The 17,563-nt window shown below is 29.2% G+C and overlaps 1 protein-coding gene across 1 annotated transcript; it reads right to left on the bottom strand.

The window, feature by feature from the left end:
* Positions 1-697: 697 nt before the first annotated feature.
* Positions 698-17,363, bottom strand: LOC133324506 (peptidase inhibitor 16). Its single transcript, XM_061533341.1, has 5 exons — positions 17,262-17,363; positions 2,792-2,992; positions 2,569-2,729; positions 2,400-2,497; positions 698-1,334 (listed from the first exon to the last, which is right to left on the bottom strand). The coding sequence occupies exons 1-5, from the start codon at positions 17,350-17,352 to the stop codon at positions 698-700; spliced, it is 1,188 nt and encodes a 395-aa protein (XP_061389325.1). The 5' UTR covers positions 17,353-17,363.
* Between the last annotated feature and the right edge of the window lie 200 nt (positions 17,364-17,563).

The raw sequence follows: 17,563 nt of genomic DNA on the forward strand, positions 1-17,563 counted from the left end.
TGCCAATATTTTGTAGAATACAATTTTGTTTTTTTGTGATATTTTTGAATAATAGTATTTAATTATTTTTTACAGTTTGTCAAGAAAATATTTTCACAAAAAGTTTTTTGTTAAGATTTATTAATAATACAAGAAAATCTATGCAAAACAAAAAAAATTTAAAAATTTTTCCAAAAAAAAAAAATTTGTTTTCGTGAAAACACCTTTTTGACAAACTGTAGTTGATAAATTTGTTTTTAAGAATATATATAAGGAAAACATAATGAGGCCTACTTAAAACTAATTTAATTTTGAAAATATTTTTTTTAATAAAAAAACATAATTTTTTTCATGGATTATTTATAGATGATATAGAGTTGGGGGGGAGGGAGGTATATCTTCCGACCACCAACAACTCTGTGGTCTTAATTCTAGGCAATGATTTTTGTCATTGTTATGGCATAATTTTGCAGTGATTATTTTCTTCATCTTCGTTGCGACGGAGTATTTGGGGTGGGAAATGATAAATTCTTTTAAATGAACGAATGAAATGGAAAAGAAATGCGCAGACAGGTTTCACGGGATCTCCTTGGAGCACAACATTGGAAACCTGGTCCATACTACACAGTAGTAAATAATTATAATGGCTTAATGGGTGGTTGGAAACAGCACACACACACCCGGAGTGGGTCTATGCGGTAAATTGAGTATTCTCTCTCTAACCACGCCATGTCAATAGACTCCAACCATGTTTATTGGTGGCTTGGGCCTGTTGGTGCTGTTGTTGCTGCTGTTGGGCCGACTGTGTTTGGGGCTGCTGCTCACCTACAGAAGTACGTAATACGGTGTGTTTAAATACGGATTTCTTAAATTCCTCCGCTGTTGGTTTATATGATTCCAATTTGTTCTTGTATTGATGCGGTTGTTGTTGTTGTTGCTGTGAACTCTCCGTGGTGTATGACTGCGACCCACCGAAGTTCTTGGTACCGAATGAGCTCCCACTTTTTTGCGATAATGTTGACGTGGTTTGCGATGATGTCGCCTGTTGATGTTTGAAGCTATTAGTATAGGTTGTGATTTTCTTGTGGTGGTTGTTGCTGGGGTTATTTTGGAATTTAGTAGTGGTGGTATATTGCGTTTGTGTTTGTTTGGTATTATAAGCACTGAATGAATTATAATTGTTGTTGTTGTTGCTGTTAGTGTTTTTATATTCATACGTTTCAATAGCGTTGTCGTTGACGGTACTGGGATCGGGTGCTGCGCAAAGGCCATTGTAACGCTTGGAGGGTTTCATGCCATAAGCACTGCATGATGGCTTGCCAACTTCATAGGGATTGTAGCCGACAACGTTGCCACTAAAAAGAAAAGAGGAAAAGAAAATTAGTTTTATGTCATAAATTTTAAAATTAGAGAAAGTTCTACATCTAGGTTATGACTCAAAAAATATTCCACTTGGATGGTTGGTCTTGGAAAAAATATTCTTAAAAAAACCCACACCTTGGAAAAAATATTCTTAAAAATATCCACGCCTTGGAAAAATATTCTTAAAAAAAATCCACACCTTGGAAAAAATATTCTTAAAAAAATCCACACCTTGACAAAAATATTCTTAAAAAAATCCAAGCTTTGGAAAAAATATTCTTAAAAAATCCATGCCTTGGAAAAAATATTCTTAAAACAATCCACGCCTTGGAAAAAATATTCTTAAAAAAATCCACACCTTGGAAAAAATATTCTTAAAAAAATCCACACATATTCTTTAAAAAATCCAGGCCTTGAATGGTCTTGGAAAAATATTCTTTAAAAAATCCAGGCCTTGAATGGTCTTGGAAAAATATTCTTTAAAAATACAGGCCTTGGATGGCCTCGGAAAAATATTCTTTAAATAATCCACGCCTTGGATGGCCTCGGAAAAAATATTCTTTAAAAACCTAGGCCTTCGATAGGACTCGAAAAACTATTTTTAAAAAATCCACGTTGGATAGGACTCGAAAAATAATTTTTAAAAAATCCACCCCTTGGATGGTCTTGGAAAAATATTCTTTAAAAAATCCAACCCTTGGATGGTCTTGGAAAAATATTCTTTAAAAAATCCACGTTTTGGATGGTCTTGAAAAAAATATTCTTTAAATAATCCACGCCTTGGATGGCCTCGGAAAAAATATTCTTTAAAAACCCAGGCCTTCGATAGGACTCGAAAAAGTATTGGATGGCCTCGGAAAAAATATTCTTTAAAAACCCAGGCCTTCGATAGGACTCGAAAAAGTATTTTTAAAAAATCCACGCCTTGGATAGGACTAGAAAAACTATTTTTAAAAAATCCACGCCTTGGATAGGACTTGAAAAACTTATTTAAAAAAAAATCTGCCAATATGTCTCTGTTTTTTGTGCTTTTATTAAATATGTCTTTTTTTACTTACCCAGGTCCATAATTGCAAACATATAATTTATTGTATTTCGATTTGTCTTTGTATTCAGCAAAACCGCAACCAACCAGACTGGTTTCGCCCCAAACCAACTGTAAAATTGAAAAAATAAATTCATTAGCACTCAAAATTTGTTATTTAAAATTTTTCAAAAAAATCTTACCTGAGAATAATGACCTGTTTTGGGTGACCAGGCATCGCCAAAGGAATATTTTTGTACTTCATTGAACCAACTTTGGATGCGGGATGGAAAATCACCATCATCTGGATCCAAGGGGGCTGTACTCCAAATAATGGCCAAATTTTGGCCCATTGTAAAGCGATCTAAAAATAAAGAAATTATAAATAAAAAATCTCATTTTTAATTTTATTATTTTTTAACTCACTTATTGTCCTATGGGGATCGTGACGAAATTGACAATTCTCGGCCCATTTTTGGGCACGTTCGGCCAGCTCATCATCCCAGACAATTTCACGCATGTTCTCTGCTGCCGGCTGGCCGGGATAGCGGCCGGTGGCAACAGTTTGCCTTAATCTATTGTGTTCTCTTAAAATGATTTCTTTCTCTTCTTCGGTAATGCCCGCAACTGTAAAAAAGAGAAATACAGAAAAATGTTAAAACGGGTTAATTTAATTTCAAATTCAAAAAAAAAAAAAAAATACTGGCAATAAAACAAAACTAGGCTAAGGGTTGTCCGACCGACTAAAGGAGATAACAAAAAATATATGATTGTGGTTTTTATTCAATATTATTCGAAAAAATGGTGTTATCTTTAAATTTGTATTGAGTCATTTCTATTTCTGGTGACTTGTTGCCAAAGTCCGGACCAGTTTTCTTCCTAATGTTAGATGGTGAACTCGAAATAAAAATCTCAAAATTAATTTGAATATAATCATTAGGTTTGAATAAAGAAAAAAATAACACACACACCTTCCTCGAATAACGTTTCAAAAACCAAAAAAAAAAATATATATCGAATATTTTAAAACTTGCGATTTGAAGACAAAGTTTTGTATTTGTTTTTTTTTTTATAAAATTTCATTTAGGCCTTTATTAGCATTTCTTTGAAATTAGTTTGATTTAATTCAAATTTATTCAAGAAAGCATTTCAAAACCCCCCTAAAAAATGTGAAAATAAAATGTGTTTTTTTAGGTTTATTTATAATTATGACAGCTATAGTAGGAAAGCCAGGGCTGACGACAATCTGTATTCAGATTTTGAGAAAAATAACGTTGTTTGTTCGATATATTCAGAGGCTGACTAATACCAGGTGTAGTTTAAATCAAAAGTTGAGAAAAAATACGATAAGAATCGAATTCGCTTTTTATTTTTTTGCGGCGAATTCAATTTTAAACTCGATTTCGATTTGAAATGTATCTAATATTGTATGGAAAGATATTTAAATAATTTTTTATGTGGAACTGATTTCTGAAAAAATTATTTTGGATTTTTTAAACAAATATTTTTCGATCAACAATCAAAGCGTGGATTTTTGTAAAAAAATTTTTTGGATATAAAATCAAGGCGTGGATATTTTTTTTTTTGGATAAAAAATTATGGCGGGAATTTTTTTAAAAATATTTTTGATCAACAATCAAGCCTTGGGGGTTTTAAAAAAAAAATTTAATAATAATCATTTTTTTTTTAAATATTTAAATTTCAAGAACCAAAGCGTGGATTTTTTTAAATATATATATTTTTTTTGATAAAAATCAAGGCGCGGGTATTTTTTTGTATAAAAAATTATGGCGAGGATTCTTTTAAAAATATTTTTGATCAACAATCAAGGCTTGGGGTTTTTAAAACATATTTTTTAATAATAATCATTTTTTTAATATTTAAATTTCAAATTAAAAAAAATTAAATTTCGATCTTATAAAATTAGGTTTAAAAAAATATTTGAATTTGGATTTAAAATTTGTATATTGTTATTATTTAAATTCTTTTTTTAATTAAAAAATATATTTAAAAATGTATGTGAATATTTTTTTTTTATATATTGGCCTTGAAAGTTTTGGTATTATTTAATATATATATATATATATATATGATTCCGATAACGGAAATGGTGTTGCATCTTTTATATACAACATCGGTGGCATTTTAAAACATCAACAATGATTTTAATCAACATTGTTTCCTGGCACTCTTGAACACTGAGCTAAAGAAGCAGTTAAATATCGCCTCGTTAAAAAGACCACCTAGTCGGAGGGCAAGATTGCAACGACAAAAATCTGCCTGACAAATTGATCATAAAATATACGATTAATTTCCTTAAAAAAAAACAACAACGAAACGACCACTACAAAAAAGTTGAGCTGCATTATGTACTTAAAGGTTAATTTACATATACGACAATTGCCGAACTTGGGGGGTAGGGTTTATTAAGGCCCCTATATAAGAAGCCTTTTTTATAAATCAACGTAAAGATAAAAATAAATAATAAAGTACGCTTTTTACACAAGAAAGAGTCGAGTTGATATAAAATATAAAAAGAGATGCGGAAGACGGGAAATAATCCCAAACAAAAGTAAAAAAATACCCCTTTGAAACCTGAGGGCCCCCTGAAAGTTTTTTAAATCCTTATTGAAATTTCCCTCCTGCCCCTACATTAAACTGTACATCTTTTTTATACTTTTGTATGTATGTGTAACTACATCGATCGGCCATTAATTAAAGGAACATGCTTTTAGTGCAAAATAAGCGGTGCTTTACAATCGCTAACGAGCTACATTAATTTAATAGCTTTTAAGAAATCAAAACGACAGATACAACGATAAAAGACAATAACAACAAAAACATAATGCTATCTGATCTGATCACAATTCATCATTTGGACGACAGTCAAACATAAACACCAATTGATCAACTTTTTTGGTGAGAGAGAAGGGGCAATTCAGATTCCATGCATTAAAAAACCTGCCAGGGATGACAAAAAAAAAAACAAAAACTTCCAAAAAACTACGCCAACAAGTCTAAAGGAAATCACTTAAACGGTGAATGGTCTGGTCCACTGCATTTAGTTTTACAAACAAAAGACTTAAGAGACGTTTTGTTTCATAGTAAATTAATCTTATATTTTTTGATGTTTTTTGTTTTTATTGCAGGACTGCACGTGTGTTGTATTGTGTGTTTTTGTTTGATTGTTGAGAAATTTTAACAAGTGTTTTTTTTTTCGAAAAAAATAAATCCCAAAAAATCGATGGGGAGATACATCAAACAAAAACCAGCCAACTGCTGCCGCCAACAAACATGGCTTGATTTGTTAGCGGTATTTCTTATTTTTTTATATACAAAATATTTTTTATCATCTTTGCAACAAGTTTTTTTTTGCTTTCCGTTATAGTAAGAAACGACTTCACAATAAAAAAACCTTGAATTTTTCATTAGCACGCTCGAAAATACTAGAAAAAAAAAACCGATAAACCGTTTAGTATCTGAATTTCCATAATTGTCGCCGTCGTCGTTGTTTCCGTCACCTTTTATTGGTTTTGTTTAGATTTGTTTTATATACATAACATTTATTTGATTTTGTTTCGAACCATGATAATTTTGAAATTCAAATCCATGGTGTGTGTCTTTTAAGGTGTTTCGTTATTAGCGTTAAGCTATGCGTGAAGTATAGCAAGATTTTTAATTTTTTCTCTTTGAAAAAAAAATATTTTTTCTAACAATTATCAAATCGTGGATTTAAAAAATATTAATTGAATAAAAATAAAATCTTAAAAACTTTTTTTAAGACAACTTTTTCTGTATATTTGTTTTCCAAAAAAATTTTCTTCCAATTTATTTCACTGCATTTCCATTGTTGGACATTTCTCGAAGTATAACAGAAACAAAATATTCCATATAACCGTTCTACAAAACACAGTTCTTACCGCTCAACCATTCACTTTGAATAAATTTCAGGAAATATTTCTGTGTGCAAAATGAATTCTGGACACCGAGCTCCTTAACAACAAATGTCACCTTTTATTGGTAATCAGTTTTATATAAATGTCATCGTTTATTAAAAACAAAATTTTGAAATTTTGCGGTTTTTAGTTTATTTCGATTTTATGCCATTCCTGCTTCAGCTTCGTTTATCTTTATGAAATGTTTTTTTTTTTATAAAACTGAGAGTGTTTAATTGCATTATTAGCACGAGTTTGTTGGCCAACACAGAATGCATTTTTAACGTCCCATAAGAACATCATCAGCCATATAAAACAGAAAATATTAATGTCATATCAATGGTGTTGTCGTTTTAGACCTTAAGGCGTCCAAAATCGTCCATTCACTTTGTTTGGGGATTTTGTGGTTTTGTGTGTGAGTGTGTATGTTCAGTTTTTTTTGTATCCAGGATCAAGTAATGCAAACATGAAACCCAAGCCGCCAGCTTATCAATCTTGGTGATTTATCTGGCATTTTGTCATGTTCGGCTTTTATGTTTTCGGGTTTAATTTTTTTTCGATTTTTTTTTTATCCCATTTTTTGTTTTTATTTTGTTTTTGCCATTTAGTGTCATTTTAATGAATGTAAATATATCAAATTAAATGATTATCTACTTGCAAAGGCAAAAGTGTTGACGCCACTTACTGAAGCAGCCGCAGCAGCCGTAATGACTGAAGAGGCTCAAAAAAAAAAGTTAAGGCAGATGTTCATGTTAGGGTATTTTTTGTGTTATTAAAGGTACATAATTTTGTACCATATATCCAGGTTTGTCATTCATTTTGTCATTTTTTGAATTAATAAAACTATATTTTGAATTCTTTACCCCTGATTTAAATTATGTGCTTCCACGAAGGGTATTTAGTATTCGTATATATTCGTGAAATTATTTGTCATATGACAATTTACGTCATTTGTATTATCTCACTGGGTCTGTCGGTTTATCTGTGCCATATGTTAATTAGGAATGAAAACCAAAAAACGTATCCTTAATGACTGTGTAATTGGCATATAAAATTCGTGTTACACCTCAGGTAAAAATGATTACAATGACATTGCCAAAACACATCTTGTTAAACCTTTAAAGGGTTATGCAAACAATTATTGTTTGTTTTTTTTTTTTGCTGCCTTGGTGTTGGAAATATACCGCTCAAACAATTCAATTCCTCCTTGTGCGATTTAATTAAATTCCCCTGTGAGTAAAACGAATGTGCTACGTGCCGCTGCATGGTCAGGGTCAAGTACAAAATTCAAAACTGTAAATTCTTGGTATTTCATAAAAAAAAAAACTGAACTAAACTGAAATATAATCACTTTTTAGATTTCGTCTCCCAATTGTCTGTCTTGATATCAGAAATTGAAACACGTATAGCCTTTTGGATTAAATGGCTTATGGAAGGAAACGTTCTTTTAAAGCTTATTGGAACATGCCAACAAAAGTTGAACAATCTGAAACATATTAAATTTAAATGTTCTCACGTTTAAGTAAAAATAATCATAAGTTAAGGTCTCAACCATTCCGTTGAATAAAAAAAACAATCTGGAAAAAATATTCAACAAAGAATATAGGCTGGTCAATGGGGAGAAGAATAAGATGTAATCACTTTTCATTAAATAATAAATATAAATAATCGAATGGAGGACTATATAATACCCTACACTACTATAGGTTTTGATAAGGCCTGCTTCTACCCTACATTACATGCAGGAAAAATTACAATCAACAAATTTTCTTTTCATAGTAAGAAAACAAAAGACTTAAGCAGCGAACTTGATTATGATTATCAAATCAAAATTAAAAAAAAAAAATAAAGAAAAAATCTTTCTTTTGGTTAAATATTTTTTTATAAAGAAAAAAAGCTTAGATTATTTTTATTTTCTTTATAAAATTTTGACTAATTTGTAATAAAAAATAATGCTCCAAAAATCACCAGTGGGCTTCATCTTTTTAATTTTTATATTTGCTATAACAAATGAGCCAAAATTTTCTAATGAAAATAAAAATTATCCACGATTTTATTTTTTCTTTATAAAAAAGTATTTACTTTCTGAAATTTTGCCTATAGAACAAAGTCGGCATTAAACTGATGCTAATAGAAAAAAAATCCTCAATGAACTGAGATTGATTGATTGCCGTCGATTTTTTATAAAAAAATAAAAATCTTAAAGGAAATGACCTCAATTTTTTTCTATAAAAAAGTCCCCAAGAAAATGATTTCAATTTTTTCTGTAAAAGAAAAAGAAGAAAATCTATATGAAAATATTCAATAATGAGGAACGATAATACTGAAGAAAAATCTCCGATTAATTGCTACTATACAAAAATCGTCGGAGAACTGAGGTTAATATTTTTTTATTTAAAATATTCTAAGTTATATTTTTTTCTATATTAAAAACATATTTAGAGAACAGAGCTCAATTTGATATTTTTCAATTGAAAAAGATTTCCGAGGAATCTGTAGGGTTTATAGAAAAAAATCCTCAAAACAACCTGTATATTGAAGGGTATACCATTATTCGCATTGTTACAAAAAATGCCCATTCTACCCTTATCATAATTTAAGGATAATCCATTAAACCTAAAAAAGTCAATAAAATTTCAGATTAATATTTACTATCGCTGTTGTTGTTTTTTTTTCTTGTGCCAAGCCTAAGCTAAACCATTTAGTTGAACATAACTCCTTAAATTGATGGTATTGACTATAAAAGAGTAACGCCTTTTTGAAGAAACACCAGAAAAATCTAAAACGTGTTGATGATTTAAGGCCTTAAGCCACAAGAAAAAAAGATGTCTCGATATTTGGTGGCTAACTAAATAGACTTGATGACGTCAATGAGATTGCAATCAAGAGAAGCAATGGTGTTTTTTCTTATTCTCTGGTTAAATTAAAAACAAGGGTTCTTTGTTCGTTATCGAAACATTCGATTAAACTGTAATTCTTTCTTGTGGGGAAATATGATTATGGTGATTATTTTAAAATTAATCTTTGTTTTACTTAAAGGGATTTTCGAATTTTTTTTTAATGAAAAAAAGGGCTGTCACGTTTTTATGAAGATGTAAAATGGTTTCAAAAGAGAATATTTTTTATTTTTGAATTTTACTCTATAATTATTTGTTATTTTTCTTGAATGAATGTGAATTTTTTGTTTAACAACTAACAAGGTTTATTCAACTTCCATGGGGAAAGGGAGGGGGCGAGAGAACATATGAAACCGTATATGGTAAGGAAAATACACACACATGCCACTTGATGGCTTGTAACTTGTCATGTTAATTAAGTTAAACAAAAATTAACACTTCAAAGCAAAAACTCTGAAAAAATAAATAAAATAAAAATTCAGAAAACAAAAATATTCTGCCAAAGTAATAAAAAAGCTAAGCAAATAGATACACAAACACGACCATATATACAATGAAGAAGAAAAAACACGACAACAACAACCACAAAGATCGCAGATATCCGATAAACCGCAAAAAACCAACACTCATTGTGTTTTACATTATGTTTTGACACAATGTCAGACCGTCATTCAAATTTGCTGCTGCTGCTGCTGATGATGATATGTTTCTGTTGTATTGACACGCTTGACATTCGATAATAGTAATGAAAAAACAAACAACAACACACCACAAAAAAAGTAGAAACATATCAACAAGGGAATATTCGTTTGGTAGCAAACAAAAGACTTAAGCAACAAACTTGCCATTACTTTGTTTATCAATGGGGAAAGAGAAGGAATCCCATATTTAGCGTACTGTTGTTGTTGTTAGAAACTCATATAAGTATCAAATAACTATATTTTTTATATTGTGTCATAAAATTAATTAATTTAATTACCCTCCATCAAAATCTTTCTTGGACATCATGCACAATACCAAATATTCTCGCTAAGATTGCACCCAAAGATAGTGGGTAATTTGGGAAGATATGATGTTTGGATAAAGCCATAAAGATATCGAAGAACAAAGAAAGAATAGATTATGAGGTTTTTTCCTGCTGAAAAAATACTATTTAAAATTGAAGTAAAATATTTTTTACAGGTACGTTTTTCTATAGAAAATTATTCAACCTCAGTTAGGTGAGGTATTTTTTTCTATAGAAAAAAATCAAAAATTCATATTAGCTGAAGTATTTTTTCTATAGAAAAAAATTCAAACTCTATTAACTGAGGTATTTTTTCTATAGAAAAATATTTAACCTCAGTTAGCTGAGGTTTTTTTCTATAGCTGAGGTATTTTTTCTATAGAAAAAAATTCAAATTCTATTAACAGAGGTATTTTTCCTATAGAAAAATATTTTACCTCAGTTAGCTGAGGCATTCTTTCTGCAGAAAAAAATTTAACCTCAGTTAGCTAAGATATATTTCTATAGAAAAAAATTCAACCTCAGTTAGCTGAGGTGTTTTTTTCTATAGAAAAAAATTCATTCACAGTTAGCTGAGGTATTTTTTTTTCTATAGAAAAAAATTCAACCTCACTTGGCTGATGTATTTTTTTCTATTCCAATAGAAAAAAATCAACCTCAAAAAGCTGAAGTATTTTTTTCTATAGAAAAAAATTTAACCTCAGTCAGCTGAGGTATTTTTTCTGTAGAAAAAAAACACATCAGCCGAGTGAGGTTGAATTTTTTCTATAGAAAAAAATACTTCAGCTTTCGGGGGTTGATTTTTTCCTAATGGAATAGAATAGAAAATATAGAATAGAAAAATATTTAACCTCAGTTAGCTGAGGTATTTTTTCTATAGAAAAAAATTCAACTTCCGTTAGCTGACGTATTTTTTATATAGAAAAAATCGTTAGTTAGCTGAGATATTTTTTCTATAGAAAAAACCCAACTTCAGTTAGCGGAAATATTTTTTTTCTATAAAACAGTTTCAACGTCAGTTAGGTGAGGTATTTTTTTTGTACAAAAAAATTTTACCTCAGTTAGCTGAGGTATAGAAAAAAATATTTTCAAACTCAGTAAGTTGAGGTATATTTTCTATAAAAATTCACCTCAATTACTTGAGTTATGTTTTTCTATAGAGAAAATGTAACCTCTGTTAGCTGAACTTAATTTCTTTTTAATCGACCGCATTTAGCTAAGGTATTTTTTTCTATCGAAAAAAAAATTCAACCTCAGTAAACTGAAGTATTTTTTTTTCTATAAAAAAAAAGAATTCAGTTGTTTTTACTTGAACATTTATTTGGGAACAAAAAAAAAATGCTCCTAATATTGAGAAAATTGTTTTCCTGCTAATCGCTTACCAGCCATTAAGACCTCACCTAGTAACAAATTTGTAATCATCAATTTCCATAACTCATAAATCATCAATTTCAAGTAGCAAATTTCATGTCTATGTGAATCTCCTCATTAGTGGGAGAAAGGCAAAAAAAAAACTTCGTTTGACGTACATCAAATAACATAATTCCATAAAAAAGTGTAACTTCACTAAATTACACACTAATTTTGAGTGGTTATTTTTAGTTCGAGAAAAATAAAAATAAATTGAAAAACTACTGCTACCATGTGGAATAATGATATTTACATTTGCCAATAATAAATCAGTGTCAACGGCTACTCTCCGGTGCTGACGTCAATATATCCATGACCAAGTGGCCTAATGTATGGCTTAATGACTTACGCACATTTTTAACACAGCACAAATTAAAAAAGACGAAAAAATCAGAAGACAATTCAAATCAAAGGCGACATGTGAAAATTAGCTTTAACGTCAACAAAATATTTTTTGGGACAAAATGGCATCAACAGGCCAGTATGGAAAACGGCTAATTGACACGTTTCTAGTTGCTATGACGTCAAAGACAATAATTTTGTTTTGTGTAAAACAACAAAAAATAAATTAGCGTTGTAAAAAAAGAAATTAAAATTATTTTTATGTGGAGGAAAAAAAAATTAAATAAAATACAAAACTGTGGCCTAGGGTTAGGGAAAAGAAAATAATAGCTAATGTTTTCCCGTTAGATGAAGGGTTATTATTTACATGATTGATGAAATGTTGTCTTCATTATTAAGAAATGGAAAATTTAACTTTGGTAACCCTTTTTTAGACACGAATACTTGCATGTTAGATGGTAATTTTAATTTCAAAAAAATAGAGGAATTTAAAAATTACAAATGTTTTCTTCAGAAAATATAAACCTCATGTAGTTAAGGATTTTTTAATAAACAAAGAGATTCTGTGTAATATTTTGCTGTTGTAACACGTGTAGGATATTGAATACTTAATTAATAATAAAGTTACTGTACCTTCCATTGATTCAATCAAAACAATTTAACATAAAACAAAAAATCAGCTGAGTCATGATGTTTTCATGGTGACCCATTCAATCAATTTTTATGGAGTTTTGCTTAATTTTTTTCCAAAAAAAGATCTCGAAAGAAATAAAGTTTGTCTCCTAAGTCTATTGATTTAACTTTCCAATGGCCTCATGTCAACAAAGTTTGTTGTCTAAGTCTTTTGATTTTTATTTGTTTTTTGGGCTAGTGACCAGTTTTTTTTGGTTGGGTTGTTTACATCATCACCACTACAATAAAAACCAGAACATACAAAAATGTCGAATCTTTTAACATTTCCATTTGAATCAAAAAAATTAATTTTTATGTTCTAGCTGTTTAAAAATTCTGCTAGGCATATCAGGTTTTAATACTTGGAACACAACACGCTTACATTGGACTTTCTTTATAGCTAAAAAAAAATACATTTATATTCGAACAATGATTTTGTCAAAAACACACTTTTTCCACTCTAAAAATACAATTTCTTTGGTAACTCATGCCATAAAGAAATATTGAAAGGAATATTCCCCTCACAAAAAAAAATAATAATAATCATTTTAATAAACTAAACATTTATTATTAGTTCAAATTGTCATTTTTATCAACCATTCAAAATATCAATTAACCAAGACACGATATGGCATCACATTAAATATTCACAATATGCATTGATTTTGAACAAAATCCAATTTGAATATTCAATAGGATTTTGGTTAGATAGGACCCGCCCCAACCGTCTTGTGACGATGATGCGATGATTTTTATGCAATCTCCTAAAGCTGAATAAAAAAACAAGTTTATGGCAAATAAAACTTCTGTTTTTGCAAATGCAAAACGTGTCTATCTATGTTTATGGTTAATTTCTAATATTTTATGATTATTTTTTATTATTCAGCTGGTATTACTTTCTTCGTTCCTTAAGCTGAAATTTGTTCGGTATACTGTTTTTTATTATCACTGTAATCAGATTTTGGTTGTGGTTCCAGCAAAAATTATGGAGTTTTAGTGGGTTATAAAATCTCAATCTGTGTGTAAATTAAAATTGTGATTAGAGTGTCAAATTTTTATTGCTGACTTTTTTTTCTAAAGAAAACAAAAAATTAAAAAACTGGGGATGGAGAAAAAAGACCTCAGAAATGGGGTAATTTTTTTTATGAAGAAATTATGCCAGAAATTTAGTTCGATTTTTTTTTCTAAAGAAAATATCTCAAAAACTGCACTTGAGATTTTTGTAGAAAAAAGTAGCATCCGACACTGAGTTTGAAAATTTTAATATTTCAAATAACAGACGTCAGAGGCTGATGTGGGAATTTTTCTATAGAAAAAGAGTAACCTCAGAGGCTGATGTGGGAATTTTTTCTATAGAAAAAAGTAACCTCAGAGGCTGAGGTGGGAATTTTTTCTATAGAAAAAGAAACCTCAGAGTCTGAGTGGTCATTTTTCCTATAGAAAAAAGAAAGGATTAGTTCGAGTTTGAAAATTTTAATATTTCAAATAACAGACGTCAGAGGCTGAGGTGGGAATTTTTCTATAGAAAAAAGTACCCTCAGAGACTGACGTGGGAATTTTTCTATAGAAAAATAAACCTGAAACCTGAGGCTGAGTTTGAATTTTTCTCTATAGAAAAAATAACCTCATTTTTCCTATAGAAAAAAGAAATTAGTTCGATTTTTTTTCTGCAGAAAAAATACAATTTCATCTTCTGATACATTTTTTCAATAAAAAAAGCTCACCTCAGTGTTTAAGAAAATTGGACCTTATTTTCTATAGAAAATATCGACTTCAGTTTCCTAGGAATTATTTTCTATTAAAAATCCACCTCAAAAAATACCTCTATAGAAAAAATACCTCAGAAACTGAGGTCGAATTTTTTTCTATAGAAAAAAAAATACCTCAGAAACTGTACATACTTTTTTATATAGAAAAATTATACTGAGATTGTCCTTTTCAGGTTTATATAGGTTTGTGTGCTTGTGAATTGGTCAATTTTTTATTACCTCATAAGCTGAAATCGTTCTTATTCTATAAAAAAAAATATTGAAAATGCTTTGATCAGATTTTCCTATAAGAAACAAATATCTCAGAATCTAAGCTAATTTTTTATATTTTTTTACAAAAACGAAAACAAAAAATATTTATATTTTATTTTTAAATTGTTTAATTTATGTTTTCTTATTCCTTGTTTTATTACCATAAAATTTACATTCACTTTATGGCTAATCAAGAGCGGAAATAAAACAGTTAATTTGCACACATAAAAAAAAACATTGTTATATATACAACAATCATTTGCCAAAAATAAAAACTGAATTAAATGCTAATAAACTGTTGATAATCAAATTTTCAAAATTATAATATAAAAAACGCAAATAAAAAGATTAATCAAGTTGTAGCAATTTATTTATGATTTACTTCCTTTTTGGCAAAACGCTCATCATCAAGACAATCAAGATTATATTCAAATGCTATCAATCATTGTTTTTTTTTTTTTCTAACTGTTTACAGGACGAAATTTTCATTTATGTGAAAAATATAAAAACGAATAAAAAAATTCTATACGAGTCATCATCATAATCATGAAGAGTTTTTTATTGCAAAATTTATTGATGATTTTTTCTATTTTGCAAACAAAAAACGCCTCTGAGCTGAAATTTTGTTGTGCAAAAAAATTGAAACTGAGTTCATTGATTTTTTTATGGAAGCAAAATTAAACTCAGCCACCTTAAAATCAATTTCATTTCACTGATCATGATCTTGAAAAATTTTCCCCACTTACTGAATATATTTTCTAAAAAAAACTATTTTTCTAAAGAAAAAGGTTCACTAAAATTAAGGGCACAATTTTTTTTAATTCCGGAATTTCTCATACATTACTCATTTGATGTATGCCGGTCTTGCAACAAATTAGCGATATTTCCAATCTATATTCATTGTTTTAACCTTTAAATGAAAGTGAACGACATGAAGCAACAACAACAGAATAAAAAATATGTGCATATATGCACTTCAGTTCAATACTTCTCTAAGCTGTCATCAATTAAAGTGCATTGTGGCAAAGCCATAGTTAAGCAATACAAATTTAGCTTGAAGTCAAATATTTTTTTTTCGAAAATTTCATTTGTTGTTGCCGCCATTATTATGGGGGGCTTCAGGTTAGTGCCTCCAAAAAAATTACACCGTTAAGAAAAAAATTGTATTTTTTTATAAATGACTTTAACATCTCAATGGTGTAGTTCAATAAACAAACGAATTATTATTTACAAAACTGCCTAGCAGGCATACAAGTAGCTGGGTAGGCAGGCTGGCGGTCCGGGCCGGACCGGCTGATAGGCAGTCAGGTTGTCTGGCTAATAATAACGGGTAAAAACACAACAAAAAAATATTGCTTTTTGTCTGGCCAATATTATTGACTCATTACAATTGTGAACAATGGCATTTGAAAATAATCATTGGCTGGCTGGCTGTTGAGATGACTTTTTGTTTTCATATTTCGATTTTTTTTTCTTACGTTTTCATATGACAACAAAAACGATCCGAAGACGGTGTAGTGAATTTCATTAATATTATGATTACGAATAGGAATATAAAAACAGAAACAACAATAATAATAAATAAACAAATAATTATTAAATTATAGATTCTTCATTGATGTGTTTGTGTTTTCCGTTTGTTTGTTTTTCTTAAAGCTCTCATTTTCTAAACCTGCTCACATGGCCAATATTGGTATATAAACTTACACACATTTGTATGTAGATATATGACAGTTGTCAAAGTGACATCTAATTGTCATATAAATTATTTATTTCTAATGTTTATTGGACACACCCTTAATTTTTTCGCTTGCCTGCCTGGTTGCCAAATTGTCATTCAAATAAGCCATAAATTTGTTAATAGGTTTTCAAAACGTTTAGAAGATGATGGTGAGGATGATGAAAGAGTATTTTAGGTGCCAACCTGTTTTCTGAATGCGGTAGTAATATTTTAGTTTCTCAATTCGATCACAATTTCAGGGACATTTTTTTTTATAAAAAATCGACCAGAGCTGCTGATGTATTTTTTTTTTCTATAAAAAAATTGGACACATTTCTGGGATATTTTGTCTATCGGAAAAATCGACTACAGTTTCTGGGGTAGTAAAAAATTCTCAACCTCAGTTTCTGGGGTTTTTTTCTTAAAAAAAAATTTCTCAGTTTCTGAGGTTTTTTCTATTTTTTAATAAAAACATCAACCTCAATTTCTGAGGTTTTTTTTTTAATAGAATTAAAGTTTCTGAGGTTTGTTTTTTTCTATAGAAACCAATTCGTGGAGTATTTTTTTCTATAGAAATAAATTCTACCACAGTGTTTGAAGTATGTTTTTCTATACAAAAAATTCGTAGAGTATTTTTGTAGAGTATTTTTTCTATATGAAAAGATTCAACCACTGTTTGTAAAGTTTTTTTCTATAGAAAAAAATTCGACCACAGTTTGTGGGGTATTTTTTTCTATAGAAAAAAAAAATCGACCACAGTTTTCTATTGGATTTTTTTTCACAATTCTCTAATGACTATTTTCCTAATGACTATTTTCTTTATTTTTTTTTTTCTAACTTCAACTATGTCAGACAAAATTTTTTATTAAAAAAAAATAATTTTCGAAACTTACCTAACAAAGTGCCATGACAGGCAAAGGCAGTATTTAGGCTAATTGCCAGGACACAGAGTTGTAGTAGAAAATTTGCTTTTATGTTTTTCATTTTGTTATATTTTTTGGTGATTTCAACACTTTTTATTTTTCAAATTTATTTATTTAAAAAAATAATCAATTTAAAAACTTTGTTGCTTAATAATTGTGTTTGGTGTTTTTATTTATTTGTTTATTTATAAGACAAAATTATTTGTTTTAGAAATTTGCACCGTTTGTTGTTTATTCTTCTATTCGAAATTTTTTGGGTATTTCAGCAATTA

The sequence above is a fragment of the Musca vetustissima genome, unplaced genomic scaffold (genome assembly GCF_032173495.1).
Source record: "Musca vetustissima isolate MV318-11 ecotype Yass unplaced genomic scaffold, APGP_CSIRO_Mvet_v1 utg9448, whole genome shotgun sequence".
NCBI lineage: Eukaryota > Metazoa > Arthropoda > Insecta > Diptera > Muscidae > Musca > Musca vetustissima.